The following is a 24,466-nucleotide window of genomic DNA, read 5'->3' as shown; positions in this document are numbered from 1 at the left end:
TAGCATTGACATCTTCACAATATTTGTTCTTCCAATCCATGAGCATGGAATGTTTTTCCATTTCTTTGTGTCTTCCTCAATTTCTTTCATGAGTATTTTATAGTTTTCTGAGTACAGATCCTTTGCCTCTTTGGTTAGATTTATTCCTAGGTATCTTATGGTTTTGGGTGCAATTGTAAATGGGATCGACTCCTTAATTTCTCTTTCTTCTGTCTTGTTGTTGGTGTATAGGAATGCCACTGATTTCTGTGCATTGATTTTATATCCTGCCACTTTACTGAATTCCTGTATGAGTTCTAGCAGTTTTGGGGTGGAGTCTTTTGGGTTTTCCACATAAAGTATCATATCATCTGCAAACAGTGAGAGTTTGACTTCTTCTTTGCCGATTTGGATGCCTTTTATTTCTTTTTGTTGTCTGATTGCTGTGGCTAGGACTTCTAATACTATGTTGAATAGCAGTGGTGATAGTGGACATCCCGGCCGCGTTCCTGACCTTAAGGGGAAAGCTCTCAGTTTTTCCCCATTGAGAATGATATTCACTGTAGGTTTTTCATAGATGGCTTTTATGATATTGAGGTATGTACCCTCTATGCCTATACTCTGAAGAGTTTTGATCAAGAAAGGATGCTGTACTTTGTCAAATGCTTTTTCTGCATCTATTGAGAGGATCATATGATTCTTGTTCTTTCTTTTGTAATGTATTGTATCACGTTGATTGATTTGCAGGTGTTGAACCAACCATGCAGCCCAGGGATATTTCCCACTTGGTCATGGTGAATAGTCCTTTTAATGTACTGTTGGATCCTCTTGGCTAGTATTTTGGTGAGAAGTTTTGCATCCATGTTCATCAAGGATATTGGTCTGTAATTCTCCTTTTTGATGGGGTCTTTGTCTGGTTTTGGGATCAAGGTAATGGTGGCCTCGTAAAACGAGTTTGGAAGTTTTCCCTCATTTCTATCTTTTGGAACAGAATAGGTATTAATTCTTCTTTAAATGTTTGGTAGAATTCCGCTGGGAAGCCATCTGGCCCTGGGCTTTTGTTTGTTGGGAGATTTTTGATGACTGCTTCAATTTCCTTAGTGGTTATAGGTCTGTTCAGGTTTTCTATTTCTTCCTGGTTCAGTTTTGGTAGTTGATACATCTCTAGGAATGCATTCATTTCTTCCAGGTTATCTAATTTGCTGGCATATCGTTGCTCATAATATGTTCTTATAATTGTTTTATTTCTTTGGTGTTGGTTGTGATCTCTCCTCTTTCATTCATGATTTTGTTGATTTGGGTCCTTTCTCTTTTCTTTTTGATAAGTCTGGCCAGGGGTTTATCAATCTTGTTAATTCTTTCAAAGAACCAGCTCCTAGTTTCGTTGATCTGTTCTACTGTTCTTTTGGTTTCTATTTCATTGATTTCTGCTCTGATCTTTATTATTTCTCTTCTACTGTTGGGTTTAGGCTTTATTTGCTGTTTTTTTCTGTAGCTTTAGGTGTAGGGTTAGGTTGTGTATTTCAGACCTTTCTTGTTTCTTGAGAAAGGCTTGTATTGCTAGATACTTTCCTCTTAGGACTGCCTTTGCTGCATCCCAAAGATTTTGAACAGTTGTGTTTTCATTTTCATTGGTTTCCATGAATTTTTTAAATTCTTCTTTAATTTCCTGGTTGACCCATTCATTCTTTAGTAGGATGCTCTTTAGCCTCCATGTATTTGAGTTCTTTCCAACTTTCCTCTTTTGATTGAGTTCTAGTTTTAAAGCATTGTGGTCTGAAAATATGCAGGGAATAATCCCAATCTTTTGGTACGGGTTGAGACCTGATTTGTGACCTAGGATGTGATCTATTCTGGAGAGTGTTCCCTGGGCATTAGAGAAGAATGTGTATTCCGTCGCTTTGGGATGGAATGTTCTGAATATGTCTGTGAAGTCCATTTGGTCCAGTGTGTCATTTAAAGTTTTTATTTCCTTGTTGATCTTTTGCTTAGATGATCTGTCCATTTCAGTGAGGGGGGTGTTAAAGTCCCCCACTATTATTGTATTGTTGTCAATGTGTTTCTTTGCTTTTGTTATTAATTGCCTTATATAATTGGCTGCTCCCATGTTAGGGGTGTAGATATTTACAATTGTTAGATCTTCTTGTTGGATAGACCCTTTAAATAGGATATAGTGTCCTTCCTCATCTCTTATTACAGTCTTTGGTTTAAAATCTAATTTGTCTGATATAAGGATTGCCACCCCAGCTTTCTTTTGGTGTCCATTAGCATAAATGGTTTTCCACCCCCTCACTTTCAATCTGGGGGTGTCTTTGGGTCTAAAATGAGTCTCTTGCAGACAGCATATCGATGGGTCTTGTTTTTTAATCCAATCTGATAGCCTGTGTCTTTTGATTGGGGCATTTAGCCCATTTACATTCAGGGTAACTATTGAAAGATAGGAATTTAGTGCCATTGTATTGCCTGTAAGGTGACTGTTACTGTATATTGTCTGTCCTTTCTGGTCTATGTTGCTTTTAGGCTCTCTCTTTGCTTAGAGGACTCCATTCAATATTTCTTGTAGGGCTGGTTTCGTGTTTGCAAATTCCTTTAGTTTTTGTTTGTCCTGGAAGCTTTTTATCTCTCCTTCTATTTTCAATGACAGCCTAGCTGGATATATTCTTGGCTGTGTATTTTTCTCGTTTAGTGCTCTGAATACATCATGCCAGTCCTTTCTGGCCTGCCAGGTCTCTGTGGATAGGTCTGTTGCCAATCTAATGTTTCTACCATTGTAGGTTACAGATCTCTTGTCCCGAGCTGCTTTCAGGATTTTCTCTTTGTCTCTGAGACTCGTAAGTTTTACTATTAGATGTCGGGGTGTTGACCTATTTTTATTGATTTTGAGAGGGGTTCTCTGTGCCTCCTGGATTTTGATGCCTGTTTCCTTCCCCAGATTAGGGAAGTTCTCTGCTATAATTTGCTCCAGTATACCTTCTGCCCCCCTCTCTCTTTCTTCTTCTTCTGGGATCCCAATTATTCTAATGTTGTTTCATCTTATGGTATCGCTTATCTCTCGAATTCTGCCCTCGTGATCCAGTAGTTGTTTATCTTTTTCTCAGCTTCTTTATTTTCCATCATTTGGTCTTCTATCTCACTGATTCTCTCTTCTGCCTCATTTATCCTAGCAGTTAGCGCCCCCATTTTTTATTGCACCTCATTAATAGCCTTTTTGATTTCAACTTGGTTAGATTTTAGTTCTTTTATTTCTCCAGAGAGGGTTTCTCTAATAATTTCCATGCTTTTTTCAAGCCCAGCTAGTATCTTTAAAATCATGATTCTGAACTCTAGGTCCGACATCGTACTAATGTCCGTATTGAGTAGGTCCCTGGCAGTTGGTACTACCTCTTGTTCTTTTTGTTGAGGTGATTTTTTCCGTCTTGTCATTTTGTCCAGAGGAGAATAGATGAATGAGAGAACAAAATGCTAACAGGGTAACAACGTCCCCAGAAAATATACTCTAAACAAATCAGAAAAGACCTGAAACCAGGGGAAAAGAAAGGGAAAGAAAGAAAAAAGATAAAGATAAAAACAAACGGAAAAACAGAACAAAACAAAAAAAACAGAATATGATCAAATATGGTCAGGCTGGTGCATAGATCAGTGCCACACACTAGATTTTGGGTGTATTTTGGTCTGTTAGAAGAACGTGCCTCCCAAAATTTTAAAGAAAGAAAAACTTGTATATGTACAAAAATAAGGGTTGATACGATGAAGGGATGGAATATGACTGTAAAGATGAAAATTAGAAAAAATTTTATAAAAGGAATTGATAGGAAGTTGTTTGAAAAAAGAAAGAAGAGGATTTTTAAAAAAAGAAGAAAAATAAGGGAGAGAATGTGATCAGGCAGGAGACTAGAACAAAGCCATACACTAGTGATTTAGGGTATATTTTGATCTGTTAGAAGAAACTGAATCTCAAAATTTTAAAGAGAGAACAACTTATATATATATGCCAAAAATATGGGTAACTACTACAAAGGGATAGAATATGACACGAAAAATGAAAAATAAAAATGTTTTTTTAAAAAGGGATTGATAAGATGGTTGAAAAAGGGAAAAATAAAAATAAAAAAAAAAACAGTTAAAAAAACATTAACTTTGAAAGACTAAAGAATCATGGTAAAAAAGCCATGAATTCTACGTGCAGTATTCTCCTAGCGCTGGAGTTCTGCCGTTCTCATTGATCGGTAAACTTGGTCTTGGCTGGCTGTTCTCCCTGATTTTCTGGGGGAGGGGCCTGTTGCCGTGGTTCCCAAATGTCTTTGCCAGAGGTGGAATTGCCCCGCCCTTGCCGGTCCAGGCTAAGTAATCTGCTCCAGTTTGCTCTCCCGAGCTTTTGTTCCTTGCAAGCTTTCCGTACAGCTTTGGAGGAGGAGAGTGAAAATGGCTGCCTCCCAATCTCCGCTGGAGGAGCCGAGAACTTGGGCCCTGCTCCTCAGTGAGCCCCCAGAGAAAAGCAGTCAATCACTCCTGTCTCCCTGGTCTCCGGCCTCACTCCGTGCTCACCCGGCCTGTGACCGAGCATTTCTATCTCTGGCACCCGGCCCCGTGTGGAGTCTCCAATCCCAGCAGATCCCTGTGGTGTGCTCCCACGCTGCTCCTCCCTGGGGAGGAAGGGGGGTCTCCCCGATCTGCCGCTTGTTCGGTACCCTGCTGGAGGAGCAGTGGCCCGACTGTGCCACAGATCACGGTTTATGGCAACCCCGAGCTGAGAGCCCGCGCCTCGGCTCCGTCTCTGCAGCCGGCTTCCCCGCTCCAATACCTGGGAGCTCTTATATTTAGGTCTTTATTTTTAGTTTATTTTTGTGAATGGTTTAAGAAAGTGGTACAGTTTTGGGGTACCTGGGTGGTTCAGTTGTTGAGCGTCTGCCTTCGGCTCGGGTCATGATCCTAGGGTCCTGGGATTGAAAGCCCCACATCAGGCTCCCTGCTCTCCGGGAAGCCTGCTTCTCCCTCTCCCACTCCCCCTGCTTGTGTTCCTGCTCTCACTATCTCTTTGTCAAATAAATAAATAAAATCTTAAAAAAGAAAAAGTGGTACAGATTCATTCTTAATGAATGTAGCTGTCCAGTTTTCCCAGCACCATTTTTTGAAGAAGCCCTCTTTCCCCATTGTATATTCTCATCTCCTTTGTTGTAGATTAATTGACCATATATGTGTGGGTTTATTTCTGGGTTCTAAATTCTCTTCCATTGATCTATGAATTATTGGGTCAAAGAATATGACATTTTTAATGATTCTTGGTGCATATTGCCAGTTAGCATTCCGAAACGGTACTAGCTCCTTGCCCAAAATCAGGTATTAAATATAATATAAATATAAGACCTGAAACCAGAAAACTCCTAAAAGAAAAGTCAGTAATCTCTCAGACATCAACTATAGCAATATTTTTCTGGATCTGTCTTCTTAGGCAAGGGAAACAAAAGCAAAAATAAACAATGGGACTACATCAAACTAAAAAAGTTTCTGCAGAGCAAAGGAAACCATAAACAAGATAAAAAGTTTTCTCCACTGAATGGGAGAAAATTTTTGCAAATGATATATACACCTTTCAGTGTCAGTACTTGATTTTTTAACTTTGCTTGGCTGTACATTTTGTGTAATCTTTGGCATATATGCTGCCATAATATTGCTTTACGTCTTAAAGTAATGGGATTTTATTCTAAACTTCTAATTCAGAGGAATAACATATATTTGCAACCATCTGAATTAGTTTCTGAGGAGAATATATGTTATTCTCATATCTGTCAACAATGTCTTAATTAGTATTGCTAAAAATATAAGTTACTTAAGAGATTGAGTGTACCCTAATGGACAAAGAACTTGAATATTGACCTCAGTCCGGTTTATAATTTTGGCTCTACTGTTTATTAATTTTAGAACTTTAGGCAGATGGCTTACTTCGCTTCCATTTCCTTATTAATAACAGTGAATTTCAGTTTTCTGATTGTTACCAGTTAGAATGTTTTCTAGCATGAAGGATTTTCTTTTAAAATAAAATAATTCTTTTTTTTTTTTTTTAAGATTTTATTTATTTATTTGACAGAGAGAGACACAGCGAGAGAGGGAACACAAGCAGGGGGAGTGGGAGAGGGAGAAGCAGGCTCCCCACTGAGCAGGGAGCCTGATGCGGGGCTCAGTCCCAGGACCCTGGGATCATGACCTGAGCCGAAGGCAGGTGTTTAACAACTGAGCCACCCAGGCGCCCCTAAAATAAAATAATTCTTAAAGGCAGGTGACACAGCACTTGTTACAGAGTAAACATATATGTTGATTGTAAGTTCATTTCAGTTTGAAATTATTATAATTTGAATGCCAGCTCATGCCCAACATTTTGTTAAGATTCATTAGGAATACAAAAGTAAAAAACTTACACATTATGGAATTCATGGCTGTGAAGAAAGGACCATACACAGAACTAAGTAGCAGTGCAGAGTAAGTAGAGATTTTAAAGCCCATAGCATAGTATCTATAATATAGTAAAATTTCAGTAAGTGTTAGCTACTGATATTTGGTACTCTCTGATTTCTATATGTGATTGAAGATAAATGGAGATAATAGGTGAAAGGCAAAAGTAGAACATTGGAAATGAGTCATTCCCGTCTTTGAACACTGACTGCTAAGAGTGTTTGTTTTTTTAAAGGAAGCAAGATATTCTTCCACCAGTGAATTCTCATTGATCACATTTTTGAAATTCTCTATGGGTAAAGAGACTTTGGTGGTAAAGTGAATAATATGGTCAGCTACATAGGACAGGATGTCATCTCTGAAATATATTATGTGCACATATGCATGCACACATGTGCATATGTTTATGAATATGTGGTTTTCATAACTGATTGAAATATAAACCAAATTTTTTCAGTTTGATCTTTTCCTTTTAAAATGTGTTGGTATGTCAAGTTATAGATACAGGTCTAAGTAAGAAAGATAGTAACTGGATATGGAGAGAACAGTAGTAAGATTTAAAATAGATAGGATTTGGGTCATTGGTATTCACTGGTGATAAGTTTGCCTTCTTACCAGAATAATGTAGTAGTTAGAGTTGTGGTTCTGAAGTCAGTATGCCCAGGTTTAAATTCTGTTGTTTCCCATTACTAAACAGGTAAACTAAAACAGGATGCTTAACCTCTGAGTCATTTTTCTCATTTATAAAATTGGGTTAATAATAGTGCTTACTTTATAGGGTTTAATTGATAGTTAATTGAGATATAGTTTGCAGTGTTTAGCACAATGCCTGGTCCCAAAAATATTAGCTGATGCTGTTGATAAGTAAGTGCTTTGAGACTACATCTATTAATAGCTACCAGAATCCAGATAGACTGTTCTACATGTAAAATTGACTGGTTTTCATAGTTCTTGGAGTAACCTGCCAGCTTTGTTCTAAGTAAAATAAAACTGTAGAGGTACTTCTCTTATTTCAGTTATATAAGCATAAGTAGATTGAATAGGATAATGGAAGACAAAGTTTTTCACTGAATTCATAAATGAGGTACTTTTATGAACCACTAAAAATGAATTTAATAGTATATTACTTATATCACTTTTCTCTTTGGTCAGTTATTTTCCCATGATAAGTTTTTGCATTGAAGTATGTTTCAAAAGTAAAACAAAAGACATTTGAGAAAATAGAAATAAAAATGGATAGTTTAGAAATAGCTTTTTTGGGGTGCCTGGGTGGCTCAGTCCTTAAGCGTCTGCCTTCGGCTCAGGTCATGATCCCGGGGTCCTGGGATCGAGCCCCGCATCAGGCTCCCTGCTCTGCGGGAAGCCTGCTTCTCCCTCTCCCTCTCCCCCTTCTTGTGATCCTGCTCTCACTGTCTCTCTCTGTCAAATAAATAAATAAAACCTTTAAAAAAAAAATATATAGCTTTTTTTTCCCCTCTCCTTGAAAATACAGTGATAATTCGAATTTTACTTAGAGAATGTCAGCCTTTCAGTGTCAGTACTTGATGAGATGATACTGAATTCAGTTAAAATATTGAATGTAATAAGAATAAATTTACAGTAAGTAATAATTTTGCTGATAATGAATTTAGTGAATAAGAAATGTTATTCTTTTAGTATAATCTATAAAAATGTTAGAAATTATTTATCTCTATAGTAAATATTTCAGATTTGAGGAAAGGGTTTGTTTAGAGTTATTGTTTAAGCAATATTTTAAATTTGGCTTAATGTTGAATTTAAATTTATTAAATATTTATTTGAATTTAAATTTATTAAATTTAAATTTGGTTATTTTCTATATTGAGAAAGGTCATAGATCCTTAAAATGCATGGATTATAAAGTCTTATAATTCAAAGAAAGTCTGCTTATTTTTAATAATAACCATTACTTATTAGGCTGTAACTGTAGGCTCAGGACTTAATATTAAGTATTCAAAATATATTACTTACTTTTATTAATATCACTCATACATATAGTGTTATAATTCTGTATTTTATTTACAGCCATTTTGAGTAATATGAAATAAGTTCCCTTCCTTGTTTTGTAACCTTTAATGTCTTTGTTGTACAAATATTGTGCTTAAATATTATGTGGGATAATTGCAAAATTTCTGATTTGGTGATATTTAAATATGTATTTTCTTTTTCCATGAGCTTACGAATCTTAAGTATTATATTGATTGACAATTGTTTTCTTTATTGCAGAATTGTAAGAGTAAATGGGTCCAGTAATTGGAATGACTCCAGAAAAGAGAGCTGAAACTCCAGGAGCTGAAAAGGTTGCAGGATTAAGCCAGATTTACAAAATGGGAAGCTTGCCTGAAGCTGTTGATGCTGCCAGGCCAAAGGCCACTCTAGTGGACAGTGAGTCAGCAGATGATGAACTCACAAACTTGAACTGGCTTCATGAAAGTACTAATCTTCTAACAAACTTCAGCTTTGGAAGTGAGGGTCTTCCAATTGTTAGTCCATTGTATGACATAGAGGGAGATGATGTGCCATCCTTAGGACCATCTTGCTATCAGAACCCAGAAAAAAAATCAGCAACTGCAAAGCCCCCATATTCCTTTAGTCTTCTCATTTACATGGCCATTGAACACTCTCCAAATAAATGTTTGCCTGTCAAAGAAATTTATAGCTGGATTTTGGATCGCTTCCCATATTTTGCTACTGCACCAACAGGCTGGAAGAATTCTGTTCGACATAATCTGTCCCTGAATAAATGTTTTCAGAAAGTGGAAAGAAGCCATGGCAAGGTCAGTGTTAATGAACATTGCTGTATTTGGGGAGGTGGGGGAGAATTAACATCAAGACCTTAAAATATGGGGAAACTAAAGGAAGACAAAAAGTAGTCAACTCATAATTACTTCAGTTTTAGCTTAATTATATTCATCATTTGCTTTCATTGAGATGTTTTTAAATTTCTTAAATATTGATATAAATCTAACAGTTTCAGTCTACTATAGGACATAAGTTTTCTAATGTTCTAATTTTCTATTCTTAGTTTCTGTAGTGTTCTGTCACTGTATCAATATGTGTTACTTATTTACTCAGTATGACAGTCTCAGTGTTATAATTGGAATGTAGACCATTTATATTAATGTAATTGATATGGTTGGCTATAAATCTATCATCATGCTGTTTTCTATTTGCTCTATTCTTTTCTCCCACTTTTCCTGTCTTTTTAAGGATTGAGTATTTTTTTATGATTCAGTTTTATCTCTACTATTGGCTTATGAGCTATTCTCTTTTTGGGGGCTGCTGGTGGCGGTGAAGGTTGCTATACACTTTTCAGTATATATTTTTAATTTATCACCATTATACTATTACACCACTTATATGGCTTTTCACAGAAAAAGTTGACTAATCATGATGTTTATCAGGATCAATTCCTTTTTTTTTTTTTGATAAGTTTATTTAACATTTCTTATAGTTCAAATCTGGCAATGAATTTATAAGAATCTTTTTGTGGAGGTTAAGAAGTTTTTTTTTTTTCTTGAAGGATTTTAAAGATGTTTCTCTCTTGTGTTCTGGCTTATATAATGTCTGATAAGAAGTCTGCTGTCATTCTTATCTTTATTCCTCTATAATGTTTCTTTTCTTTCTTTCTTTCTTTTTTTTTTTCCTCTTTTTCCTGTCTGACTTCTATGACTTCTCTTTATATCACTACTTTTAAGCAGTTTGACTGTGGTGTACCTAGGTGTGTTTTTCTTTATTTTTATTCTGCTTTGGTTTTTCAGAGGTTCTTGGATCTGTGATTTGTTGTCATTTATTAAATTTAGAAAAGTTTTGTTCATTATCTCTTCAAATATTTCTGTGGCTCACTTCCCACTTCTGGGACTCCAAATAAAAATATGTTAGACCATTTGCTATTGTCTCACCTCTTATTTCCTCTGCCCTAGTTTCTACTCTTTTCTCTCTTTGTTTCAGTTTGGATCATTTCTTTCAGTCTTTTATAGGTTTAGTCTTCCCTCTGTTGTGTTCATTCTGTTGATAAATCTGATAAAGAACTTCTTCCTATTTATCATTTCTCGCATTTTCATTTGCCCGCCCCCCCCTTTTTTTTTGGCAGCAGAGCAAGGTTTATTGAGCAGTAGTAAAATGATAGTACAAAGCTCCCGAAGAGGGAGGGAACTCAAGAGGTTGCCCTTCATTTGCCTTTTTAAAAGTAGTTTCCATCTTTTTGCTAAAATTTCCCACCAGATCCATAAACATATTAATTATAGATATGGTATATCTTCTGGTCCATCTTTGCGTCTGATTTTGTTGACTGTTTTATCTCCTGTTTTTGTGTGTGTTTCTTAATTTTGGATTAAATGTCAAACATTGTAAGAGAAACATGCCTCTACTTCTGTCAGATTGTTAGCATGAAACAGGTATTGGTCAATCTAGGTAATAATTGGTCTAGGTTTAGGTTTTGTGCTTGTCATAATTACCTTCTGAGTACCACAGGCTTCAAATTCATACAGAGATGGACTGCTGTTACTTTGTGCTTAATGTGAGTCCTGGAGTGTCAGATGATTTTTCTCAGCATTTCTGCTTTACCTTCATCTTTCAGCTTGTGATATATTTGGAGGCAGGAAGGGAGTTAGATATTTCTCTCTGTGCTCTTGCCCCTCCCATAGCAATTGCTTTTTACTTAGTATGAGGCTCTTGGGATGGGAGCAGGAGTTTCTTGATTCTTCTGTTCTAGTTTTAGTATTAAGCAGGTTTTGTATACCTTTGTCTCAAAAGTAGGACTTTCCTTGTCTTCCCGTGGAGCAGACAGTCTCTTCCATCTACTCAGAGCGGAGTCTAGAGCTGTAATCATCAGTAGCCAGTTATCTACATGTGGCTAGTGGTTGGCATATTGGACAGTATAGATATATGATCTTTCTGTCATTGTAGAAAGTTCTATTGGACAGCACTGCTCCAGAGCTCAGGCCAATTTCCTGCTTATTCCCTTCAAGGTAGATAAACTCTGCCTAGTATCAATGGGAGGTCCTGGGTACAAGTAAGTTACCATTTCCTTTCTCAGGGGCAGCAGATCTCTGCTTTGTATCATCTGGGCATGAGCAAATTTCCTGCCTATTACCTAATGACACATGGCCATTGCCTAGTGTCAGTAAAGTGTGAGGATAGTTGAGTGTTGTATTTTTCCCCAGCAGTAGCCATCCTTTACCTGGGACTGGGGTGACGAGGGTGTTTGCCTCTCTTTCAGTGGCAGACAGCTTTTGCTTCATAGTGGAGCTTTGTCCAGCATGTAGGCAGATTGTGTGACTGTCCCACAGTGACACCTGATCTCATCTTATGGTCATTTAAAGCCTGGAATATGGATGAGATTTGCCTGATATCCTTGTTCCAGCCTTAAGCCTTAGTATGTTCTGCACATCCATCACCATCTCCAAGGGTGTCTCTCTTAGGTCTCCTGCCCTGTCTAAAGTCTTTCTATGGAGCACTGGATGGAGGCCTGTAGAAAAATGCTGGCTAGTAGATGCAGACCCTTCTGTCTGGAAATGCCAAGGATGCTAAATTATCTTGCTGGCTCACACTTGGCTTTTAAGAATTTGTTGTTGTTTAAACATTTTATTTATTAATTTGAGAGAGAGAGACAGACAGAGATAGTGAGAGAGAGCACGAGCAGGGAGGAGAGGGAGAAGCAGGCTCCCCACTGAGCGGGGAGCCTGACTCAGGGCTCTATCCCAGGACCCTGGGATGAAGGCAGACGCTTAACTGACTGAGCCACCCAGGTGCCCCTGCTTTTAACAATTTGTTAAAATTTGAGTCTTTTTTTTTTAACCTTATTTTATGACTGCCACTTTTTCTGTGCTCTCCCAAAGGTAAAACAGTTCATATGTTCCATCTCTCCTAACAAGGCCCTGTCACACTTTAGAATTCAGTTCTTTCAGTTGTCTTATGGTCTTAGCTCTCAGATGAGCTCATAAAAAATTATGATTTTGTGGATTATTTGGTTTTTTTCTTGTTAGGCTGGTAACTGTGTTCTCTAATGGCTTCCTATACTCCCAAATGGTAGCAGAACTCTCCTATTCTTGTTTTGAATAAAAATGAAGAGCAAGTAATTATGTTTTTAAGTGACTGAAGGATTTTTCTAGGATAGTGCTGTTCAAACTTAAGTGTATTCACTGATATCTGGGGATCTTGTTAAAATGCAGATTCTGATTCAGCAAATCTATGGTGGAGAGTGAGGCTCTTTCTTTTCTAACGAGCTCCCCATTGATCCTGGTGTCATTAGTCCATGAGTAGCAAGACATTAGGATATATCGTCATCTGTCATCATCTTACAGCTAACTTAAGGAGGTTGTATTAGTTATCTTTTGTAACATATTGCTATCTAACACATTGTCTACTACACATGGAATATTTATGAAGACGAACTATGTGTTAGGCCATTAAAAAAGCCTCAATAATTTCAAAGGCTCAATGTCTGTCACAGACAGCCTCCAAGAGGCCCCCAAATGAGCCCTACCTTCCACTGTTCTTGCCCTTGTAGAGTTCCCTTCAGTAATGAATAGGGCTGACCTGTGTAACCAAGAGGATATTGTGGAAATGATGGATCATGCCTTTTGAGGCTAGGTCATAAAAGGTACTATAGTTTCTATCTTGGGCTCTTGGATAACTAGCTATAGGGGAAGCCAGATGCCATATCATATTTAAGCAGCCTTATGGAGAGGCCTATGTGTCAAGGAAATGTGGCCTTCTGCCAACAGTTGTGTGAATAAGCCATCTTGGAAGCAGATTCCCCCAGCCTCAAACTTTCCTTTCAGATGACTAAAAGTTTTAGGAATGTTGGATATGTTCTTTCCAACATGTATTGTTGGATTTTATTTTGAATTATATCACTTAATTATTTTCTAGTTTTAGACCTATTGTGTTTATGCTTATGGGGGACATAAAAGGAGAATTGTCTCTGTCTGTTAGGTACTTAGAAATATGGTACAGGAGTAGTGGTAATGTGGGATTAAAGCTCTAAATTTGGAAGTCATCAGCACTGATTTTCAGTAGAAAAATCTAGGAAAAGTATATTGTAGTGGAAGCAAAGGAGGGTAAATTTAAGTGTGAATGAGCAACAGTATCAAATGTTGCAGAAATCTTAAATGATTGGTTAAGAAGAAGTGATTGAGACAACTAGCAGCCAACAGATGAGGATTCAAAATATGGTGTGCCTGGTATATGTGGGATGGGGATTGAGTAGGAATGGGGTATAGCTTTTGTAAATTCTCAAGGTATAAATATTTCCATCATGGCCAGTTTCAAACTACCAACATTCTGTCATTAAATGTGAAGTTGATAGGAGATGTTTATAATGAGCTGTACACCACTGTGTGTAAAGAATTAATCTAATTCAATAAGAAAAAGAAAACTAATTAAAAAATGGATAAGAATATGAACAGGCAGTTAACAGAGGAGGAAATACAAATAGCCAATAAGCATGCAGAGGTGTTTATCCTCACTAGTAATCAGGGACATACAAACTAAAAGAACCCACAAAAATAGTTGTACCCCATTAGAATGCAAAAATTTTAAATGTTTGATAGTATCAATTTAGATAAGGATAGGGGAAATAGTACCAATATTTTCATACCACTCATAGGAGTGTAAATTAGTACAACCATTTTTGAGGGCAACTTGGCTACAATTATTAAAATTAGAAATGTGCATATCTTTTGATCTAGTGGATTAGATTCTGATTTCTCCCCTAGAGTAAGATTCATACTTACATACAAGGAGATATATATCCACTGTGGTATTGTTTGTAATAAAAATTGCAGAATAATATGTGCAGTGTAGTTGGATTTGTGGTAGTGATCAAAAGGGATTTGTTTTTATCCTTAATTTTTAAATGTGTGCATTATTTACATAATTAACCTGAGCATTTTGAATGCTCAGAGAAAGAAAAAAGTTAAGGAAGTGAGAGCTAGCAAACAAGAAAGCATACAGTCCAGAGTCTGGGGAGAGTGTGATAAAGAGAAAGAAATCATCTTATGAGATAATAAAAAATATGAGGATAAATATAGAAATTGTAATATATTGGGATAAAAATTAGTAAGCTATTACAACAGGTCAGGGTAGGAGGAAAGAAACTGGCAGGAGATGGTCTTCACAAAAATCAATAGCCACTCTGCTTAAATTTCTGAAGTTTGGACAGAAAGTGATACATTCAGGTAGGGTTGGGGTTGCTTGTGGATTTTTTTTTTTTTTTAATTTATGAAATACTTCTGGAATCAGTGTTTCAAAATAACAGTACTTCTCTTGTAATCTACAGAAGGCAAGTAAGTTATACTTACATCCAATAAATGTTGGAATTGAATTTGGCAGCCTTGCCAGCACTTTTCTGATGAATATCTCTTATCTATAGATGATAATCTCAAAAAAATGGCAAGATGGCAAGGTCTGGGTCAAACTACAAAGTGATAATGATACCCAGCCAGCTGGATAGCTTCTGATTAGATTTCCCCCCCTATCATCCATACCGTAGTTAATACTCTCAATAGATAGGTCTAAAAATCTTGGCTTGGTATTTATCTGCCTCGGTATTTTAAAGTTATAAAAATTAGACATGGTCTTTTTTTGGTTTGTTTTGGTTTGGGTTTCATGTTTTAAATATTTAAACATCCAGGTCTTATATCTACTTCTCTAAATTTTTATAAAGCCAAATGAAGACACTGACTTGAGCTGGGAAACACAAAATTAGAAATTTTGCCTGGTTTAGTACAGTTTTAGTCTTTATGTTTGCATAGTGATGACTCGCTTCAATAGCTGAATCCCAGGAAAAGAAGTCATGCCAACCACTATAAAAGTTCATGCTTTAAACTATAAACAGGACTTATGAATGCCCTTTTTGATTAGTTAATTCTTTTTAATTCAGTCATTCTAAAAACCACAGAAAAGATAATCAGGGGAGGAAACTATTAAAATGTACAAGGCAAGTACATAAAAACATCTCAGGAATAGTGAACATTGCCTTTTCTCCCAAACTATTCTTTACAACTTAACATTAAGATCTTTTTAAAGTTCATTTCTTAGTGTATTCCTTATTTCTTCAAAACCTTCCGTGGTTCTCTACCAAGTTAAGTCCAGAAGCCTTATAGTTCCAAAATGCAAAATAAATGAGAGAGTGCACATTTCCTGTTTCCATTGCACAGGTTTATTTTGTTATAGGCAAATTTAGTTTAAAACAATATTTAACGTCTGAAACTCTTTATTATTTGTGTTCTGTCATCTAAGCACAATAATAAAGGGGCAAGGTTTTTAAGTGAGAATTAGTTTAAAATAAATTCCTCTTTGAAGACTCTAAAACATAATGTTAGCAAATATATAATTTTATCTCTTGTTACTGATAGTTTGTGAACAGACCCAGTGAAAGGAAATGCTGCCATGGTAACATAACCAGACTGTTATTTGGAGACCTTACTCAAGATAATACTTAACTGCCCTGAACGGCAGGTTTTCAGTACCAGTTCTTCCAATTTCCTACTTCAAGGAAATAGCAATTCTACTATGGTCAAAACAATTTGTAATTCACATGATAGAATTTAAAAAGTAAGACTATTGAACCAAACAGTTTCTAGGAGTGTAATCTCAGGAATACCAAGATAGAACATGGCTAGAATCGTTAAAATAATTGTCTTAATCAATATATGAAAAATAATTCATACATATCTTTTCTGTATGAAACTGAAGTGGGTTGGGCAAAGGATGTTGTGGGTGCTAATGTTTTAAAGTTTTATTTCCCTATCGTTAAAAGACATCCCTTGGGCCAACTGACTGAAAACATATCTAATTTAAGTAATTTCATCCAAAAATACATTTGTAAAATTTGACTTCCTTTGAAAAACAAATCAAAATTTCAGATACTTATTTAGTATATAGTTCATGTGATATTTTGCTACTGAAGGCCAGAAAAAAGTTTCACCTAATAGTGTAGTATGTGTCTTTCTATATTACAGTATGATATGACAGCTATGGTTTTTCTTTTCCTATACATTTAGGTTGCTAGGATGTTAAAAACTGCTTACACTGATAGCATACTTTTTCTAAAACAAGGGCTATTTTCCCTTTAAATTTAGTTAATTCCTTGTTCTTTATTACCTTTTATCTCTTACTCAGAATTAATTGATTTTGTTCTTATTGTTGATTTTTTTCAGGACTCACAGGTGAAGGAGTAGGAATATACTGTTATTAAACCATATAAACTTGGGGTACCTGGGTGGCTCAGTCGGTTAAGCAGCCAACTCCTGATTCCGGCTCAGGTTCATAATATTGGTCCTGGGATCGAGCCCCACATCAGGCTGCCTGTTCAGTGGGGAGTCTGCTTCTCTCTCTCCTTCTGCCTCTCTCCCTGCTCGTGTTTTCTCTAACTCGCTCTCTCTGTCAAATAAATAAAATCTTAAAAAACAAAAAATGAACTCTAACTTTATGCCAATTTTAGAATAACCTCCAGAAATAAGTATTCATTTATTTTGCAGCTCTATATCACTTACACATAAATTACCTTTTTTGTTTGTTTGTTTAAAGATTTTATTTATTTATTTGACAGAGAGAGAGAGAGAGAGCACACAAGCAGGGGGAGTGGCAGGGAGAGGGAGAAGCAGGCTCCCTGCTGAGCAAGAAGCCTGACGCAGGGCTCTATCCCAGGACCCTGGGATCATGACCTGAGCCAAAGGCAGACGCTTAACAACTGAGCCACCCGGGCGCCCCATCATATAGGATTTTATATAAACAAAAAGGAACCAGGGGAATAGAACACACATAAATTTTATTGTTGTCCAAGTAATTCTTAATGTAATTGTGAAGTGTAATTCAGATTTTAAGAAAGGGTTTTTTAAATAGAAAAGGTGTAATATAAAAACAAAAATTACCAGTTTGAATCTCACTAATCTTATGAGTTCTGAGGAAGTTTTGTACATCACATGGTGGGAGAGGGGGAAGGTTATACCTTATAGTTGGTTTTCAATATTTGTAGAGAAAACGAAAAAAATCTTCAAAAATATTTGTTAAAATGTAATGCCAATATCTGGTGTAATAGATCTGGTGTAAAGATTTAAAGTTTGCATGCTATTAGACTGGAAGAAACAGGAACAATTTTTGAAACTACAAAGAAAATGAACATATATCAACAGCAGTAGCCAATGTTTATTGAGTGCTTATTGTCTGTCAGTGTTCTAAGCACTTTATGTGAATTAACTCTTATAATACAGTAATTCTTAAAGTGAAGTAGGTACTATTTTTTATATAGTTCTATTTTGAGCATACTAATATACAGGAAACATACCCATTTTTCTGAAGATTACACAGCTCTTAAGTGACAGAGCCAGGATTCCCAAGGAGACAAAATGGCTCCAAGGTTCACACTCTTAACCACTGTACAAGTAGTGTTTAGCTCTGGGGAAGTGAGATGAGATTGAATTTGGATCTCCTCCTTGCATGGCTGTGGAGTTCTGTATGTAGACTGTGTATGGATGTGGTACATGTGTAAGGATATACTTGTAGTCCAGCTTCTGTTCAAGATGTGCAGTTAGGGATGTTCAGCTAAGGAAGTAGAAGAGATTTATCCTGAAGGAAGAGTTAGCAGGTGATAGATAATCAATCACAGCTTCTAAAGTTCTTCATTTATTTCCTTTGACTACCTCAACTAGGGTGTGTAGCATATTGATGGTTTTTTAGTTCCATTTAGTTCCATTCTTTTCCTGATTTCTAGTTTAACAATTTATCAATTTTCATATAATATATTTACATTATATAACATTATATAATTTTCTCTCCCCCCCCTTCTCCAGATATGATAAAAGCTTATTTCAGATATTTCAATTGTTGTTTAAGAATGAAAGTGGATAGGGTGCCTAGGTGGCTCAGTTGTTCAGGGTCTGCCTTCAGCTCAGGTCATGATCCCGGCGTCCTGGGATCAAGCCCCACATCGGGCTCCTTGCTCAGCGGGGAAGCCTGCTTCTCCCTCTCCCACTCCCCCTGCTTGTGTTCCCTCTCTCGCTGTCTCTCTCTCTCTGTCAAAAAATAAATAAAAATCTTAAAAAAAAAAAAAAAAAAAAGAATGAAAGTGGATAGGGGCACCTGGGTGGCTCAGTTGGTTAAGTGTCTGATTCTTGGTTGCGTCTCAGGTCAAGGTCTCAGGGTCGTAAGATTGAGCTACCAGTAGGGCTCCATGCCCAGTGTGGAGTCCGCTTGAGGTTCTCTCGCCCTCTGTCCCTCCACCTCATGTGCATGTACGCTCTCTCTCTCAAATAAATAAATAAGTCTTTTTAAAAAAATGAATGAGGGGCACCTGGGTGGCTCAGTCGGTTAAGCGTCTGCCTTCGGCTCAAGTCATGATCCCAGGGTCCCTGGATGGAGCCCCGCATCGGGCTCCCTGCTCAGCAGGGAGCCTGCTTCTCCCTCTCCTGCTCCTCCTGCTTGTGCTCGTGCTCTCTCTCTCTCTCTCTGTCAAATAAATAAATAAAATCTTTTTTAAAAAATGAATGAAAGTGGATATAAATTTGCCTTTGGCCACATTCTCTTAGTTTTCATATAACTGTGTTTATATGAAATTTATTTATTTACTAGATTTATGAATATATTTATTTACGAGATAATCTATAATTGTAGTTTGGATATCTTTTTAATTTAAGAGTATTATAAATTTCCAAGTGGTCAGAATTTTGTTGTTGTTGGGATTGTTAATTTTTTTGTTTTTTTTGCAATGGAGTCTTAAAATTGTGAACTTTAAGAGGGAATTTATTTTTCCTCCTGGCCTAATCAATGTAGTTTTTTCCATTAATATTTGGAAAGTATATTCTACAAGAATTCATTAATTACATCAGTTTTTCTCATAAGTGTTCCATAGAACACTAAATTCCTCAAATACTACCTGGGAGAAGGAGGTTCTGTGTCAGATAACTTTAGGAAACCATATAAAACAAGTATAATGATAGCAAGACTATTTAGATCCCTTAACCTGCTGGTATGTAGTGTGACCTTCTAAGAAGGAGGGAAGTAAAATGTACAGCATTTTTCAAACCTATTTGAAAGAATTATCTCATAGCCTGGCCTTCTTCCCTGCATGTTAGATAATATTAGTGAGGTTTTTCATATATCTTGTCCACTTACCTTCCTATAAGCTGTTCCTTCATATTGAGGGAACTGTGGATCACACAAGCCCTTCTTTCAGGCACGTCCCATTTGAAATTCAGCAGGCACTTTTGTTAATGGTTTCTCTGGTTTCTAGTAATCATAAAAATTCCATAATTTTTAGATTCTCTTGATTATTTCAATGGAATCTGGGTTTGTGTGCTCATTGCCATATTATCTAAAAGTCACTCAGATTTAACTTAATGATCTTGAGGGAAGGGCTGATTCTTCCTTCCTCTCTGTTATCTTTTACAGGAGTCTTTTTCATACCTCAGTTGTTGATTTACCACTCTTTGAGACTTTTCCTGTGCTTTTCATGAAACCATTTGCTTTTTTTTTTTTTTTAAAGACTGTACTTCTTCGTATATAGAGAGAGCGGGGGCGTGAGCACAGGAAGGGGCCGAGGGAAAGGGAGAGAATCTCAAGCTGACTTGCTCTGAGTGCGGAGCCCAGTGCCGGACTCAATCCACAACCCTGAGATCACACCCAAGCTGAAATCAAGAGTTGGTTGCTTAACTGACTGTACCACCCAAGAGCCCCTGAAATCATTTGCTTTTTAAATTTAAACTTGCTTTAAATGAGAACTTAAGCATTACTATTAATGCCATTAAAAAATAAAAATTTTTTGCTGCATCACCTGATCTCATACTGCTTACCACTTTTGGGGAAATGATGCTGCATAGAAAGCTTAATTTTTCCTTTTCTTCCTGGTTTTTCTATAACAGTAACAATAATGGCTTATATTTGTTACATCTTACCATGTGGAGGACCACATTGTACAGCCCTCCATGCTGTTCACTGTACATCTTGGGGTTGTACCATTCTCACAGACTATGAAGTGATTGTCATGTCCTGTGGCCCTATGTGCCAGGCAACATGCAGAGTACTTTATGCATAATTTAATCCACATAACAGCCCTATGAGATAGGTAGTGTTATCATCCCTACCTTCCAAATGAAGGAATAATGGCCTGGAGAGATAGAGGTTGGTTAATTTTCCTAAGATCACACAACAGGTAAATGGCAGAGCTGGAGCTAAGAACCCAGGCAGCCTGCCTCCAGGGCTTTTGACCATACAATGCTCTTAGAGCAAGCTTAATTCAACCTTTGCATTGTACTCAAAAGCATACTGTAGGATTTTTTTTTCCCCCACACAAATTTAGTGAAAACATTCAGGCACTGATTGTGTATGTCTTAAAGTTGCACATTAATAATTCTTGTGTATTTTATTTTAGGTTAATGGAAAAGGTTCCTTATGGTGTGTTGATCCAGAATATAAACCCAACCTTATGCAGGCACTGAAGAAGCAACCTTTTTCCTCAGCATTAACATTTTACACCCCTCCTGCATCTCCACAAAGGTACAGAATCTTCCATATAAGTGTCAATGGTGACATAAGATTTCATTGTATTACATGGAAAAACCTAACAAAGTTGTAAGGTTTGGGGTTTTTTTTTATTGCACAGAGAATAACTTATGGATAAGACATTAGCCTAAGGCATTTTTACTTATAGTCAACTTGTGTTATTAGGAAACAGGATATTTGATAGGTGAGAACATAAATTCTGGAAAATACAGTCACTCCTGAGTATAAGTAAACCCTACAGAACGTTATAATAATGATTTCAGGTACAAAAGGTTTAAATTATTTTAATTGCCTGCAGTACTAATGCAGACTAAAGACATGGGAAATTAAAAGTATATTTAAGCTTTTTAAAATAAGATGCTTAACAGTTTGTCATTGTAACATTTTTATGGATATATTTATATCTTTTTCTATTTTAAGTTTGGTTTTCTTTCACAACACATTTAATATTTGAAAATTATGTTCACAGTCTCAAGTTTTAAAATGTCTGACAAGTAAAATAATGCTTTGACTTTTTTATTTGTTTTGTTTCTGCTGGTAAATATAACTGTAATGTATTTCCTTGGCTCTTGTTTTCAAACTCAGTGACTCTTATTGATCTTACAGTTTTCCCATTTTAAGTCAAAGCTGAAAATGGCACCTCAAATCTGATTTTGTTTCCGTTTCCTAAAGAAGCCTTCAGAATTTTTTATTTTTTAATTCTATTATGTACATTTGTTTGAATTGAAAATGCCAGATTTTGTTGAGATACTTTGAGGGTGGCCTTATCATGGCTAATTTGTTTTTTGGAAAATTTTAAAAGCTTTTTAATAAAATGCTAGATGGAGAATTTCAAACATACACAAAAGGAGGGAGAAAACTATAATGAACTCTTCAGCTGCAACAATTATCAGTATTTCCATACAATGTTTAATTTCTTAAATTATTATTAAATAACTTCAAGTGGAGTGGTTGTAGCTGAAATACAATAAAAAATTAGGAAGGCTAAAGTTGAAATTAGTAATATATATCTTCTCACTGAGATTTTAAGCTTGTTTACTAGTAGATTGGAAGGATTATTGTCACAAGAACGATTGAGTGGTTTATCTTTATGAAATGAAACCTAGAAAAGTTATCAGAATTTATATCCTCATTGTTTGGGACTTGGTATCTTCTTTATCAGTTAATGTTGGTGCTTATGAGGTATCCTAGTTTAAAAAAAAAAAACAATTTAGAAACTAATGGTAAGTTCTGTTTATGGTCATTTATGTGTTTTATTTAGCTATGTTTTTTTTAAATTAAAGATTAAATGAGAGAATTGACACTGTTGTATACCATTAGATATGCGCTTCACTGTGCCTTTGATAGGTTGCATTTTCATGATTTTATCTTTTAGCTTTATCATATGTTAAATAAAAATGATTTTGTGGTTTAAAAACAGATAAATGACAGCATAAAGATAATTTTTCACTTTAAAACATTACCTTAATATTTTTAGAAACATTTTCTCTTTTTCATTGTTTGGCAAATGATGGTTCCATCCAATAGATCTTTGTGTAGCCTTTTCATGTCATTATTGATAAGTTGAGAAAAAGAATGAAATATAGTATATGTAAAACTATGAATGAGAAATAGACTTACAATTTAGTTAGCAAAACAGATTTTTTTATGGTATCACAAATTCCAAAGAACAGAAGTAGTGTGTCCCAAAAATGATTTAATTTTTGGAATTTAAAAAAAAAAAAAAGCCAAAACTGGGATGCCTGGCTGGCTCAGTCAGAAGAGCATGTGACTCTTGATCTTGGGGTTGTAAATTCAAGCCCCATGCTGGGTGTAGAGATTGCTTAAAAATAAGATCTTTAAAAAAAAAAAAAAAAAAAACAGAACTCCTAATCTCTTTATGACTGTAGCAAGTTTAATTTGACATTAATATTTCTTAATAAAATCAGGAACTTATCTGTTTTGCATCATTACCATACAGTTCTCTTCACACATTTGTTTCGATAAACGCTTTCATTTCTGTGGTAACACCTATATGAATATCATATCAAACTTAAGCATCCAGTACAAAACCAAATAGTAACTATTATGTATTGTCTATTGTTACAGGCATTTTAAATGCATTATTATTATTCATCACAGCAGCCCTATGTGGGAGGTTTAATTATTCCTATTTTACAGATGAAGAAACTAAGAAATTAATTATTTTGCCTAAGAACGTCCAAATAGTTGTGATTTAATCTTGGATCTAATGCTCTTTCTGCTTTGGCAGACTCTTCTAAACTGAATAGTATTAGCAAAGAAAACAAGGTAAAAATAGTTTGTGTTTTTTATTGTATAAATTAGTTGTATTTGTGACTAAGTTCATAAAAAGTGAAATGAAGGTTTTTATAAGCATATTTATCTTATCTTTATTTTTCAGTGGCTCTTTATCACCTCATTTCTTAAGCTCTGTACTCAAGCAGAACCAGGTGCGAACCCTTAAAGGTATGTGTGTAAGAACATTACTTTAAATCATAACAGCTCAGGTCAAATATCAGGATTTTCTGTTTATTTAATTTTTTTCTGATTATAAAAGTATTACATGTTCATTGTAGAAGATTTGGAAAATAAAAACATTTCTAAAAAGAAACTAAATTTTAAGAAACAAAACTGATGGGGTGCCTGGGTGGCTCAGTTGGTTAAGCGTCTGCCTTCGGCTCAGGTCATGATCCCAGGGTCCTGGGATCGAGCCCCACGTCGAGCTCCCTGCTCAGTGGAGAGTCTGCTTCTCCCTCTCCCTCTGCCTGCCTCTCTGCCTACTTGTGCTATCTCTCTGTCAAATAAATATATAAAATCTTTAAAAAAAAAAAAAAGAAAACTGATGAACATAGGGGAAGGGAGGGAAAAATAAAATAGGATAAAGAGAGCAGACAAACCCTAAATGACTCCTAGCTATAGAGAACAAACTGAGGGTTGCTGGAGGGGAGGTTAGGTGGGGGTTGGGGAAATGGAGTGATGGGTATTAAGGAGGGCACTTGATATGATGAGCCCTGGGTGTTAAATGTAAGTGATGTATCACTAAATTCTAACCTGAAATTAATGATACACTATATGTTAACTAACTTGAATTTAAATAAAACAAAAAAAAAGAAACTAAAACTTATTCTTTATTATCGTCAACATTTTGTTTTAATTACTTTGGTTCTTTTTACTCCTTAAAAACGAGTAGATGTGTCTGCATGCATACACACACACACACTTTTTCTCCAAATGTTAGGCTCATACTATGTATACTGTTGTATATCCCTTTTTTTTCATTTCCTCTTATGTGTATTTCTCCTTGAAAATAGGAAAATATTTCTTAGTAATACTATCAGTATAGAGTTTGCTTTTCAAGTCTTAGACTAGAATAGAGATTGGCAAACTAGGCCTTGGGCCATATCTGGCCTGCCATGTGTTTTTACATGGCCTGTGAGTTTATATTTATAAATAGTTGAAAAATAATAAAAAAAATATTTCAAGGCATGTGAAAATTCACCATAAGAACAGAGTTAAG

At 35.9% G+C, this 24,466-nt stretch overlaps 1 protein-coding gene across 3 annotated transcripts in view; it reads left to right on the top strand.

Moving 5' to 3' along the window:
• The window catches only part of FOXN2 (forkhead box N2), a 69,496-nt gene that overhangs the window by 30,783 nt on the left and 14,247 nt on the right, over positions 1–24,466 (top strand). For all 3 annotated transcript variants that reach the window (XM_036121641.2, XM_036121640.2, XM_036121642.2), the window contains exons 2-4: positions 8,671–9,221; positions 20,819–20,943; positions 23,351–23,415. In XM_036121641.2, coding sequence (XP_035977534.1) covers positions 8,685–9,221; positions 20,819–20,943; positions 23,351–23,415 — 727 coding nt within the window. In that variant the 5' untranslated portion in view covers positions 8,671–8,684. The remainder of the gene's footprint in view (positions 1–8,670; positions 9,222–20,818; positions 20,944–23,350; positions 23,416–24,466) is intronic.

This window comes from Halichoerus grypus, chromosome 10 (genome assembly GCF_964656455.1).
Source record: "Halichoerus grypus chromosome 10, mHalGry1.hap1.1, whole genome shotgun sequence".
Lineage (NCBI taxonomy): Eukaryota > Metazoa > Chordata > Mammalia > Carnivora > Phocidae > Halichoerus > Halichoerus grypus.
Note: the sequence above shows the minus strand (reverse complement) of the source record. Positions and strands in the feature narration are given on the sequence as shown.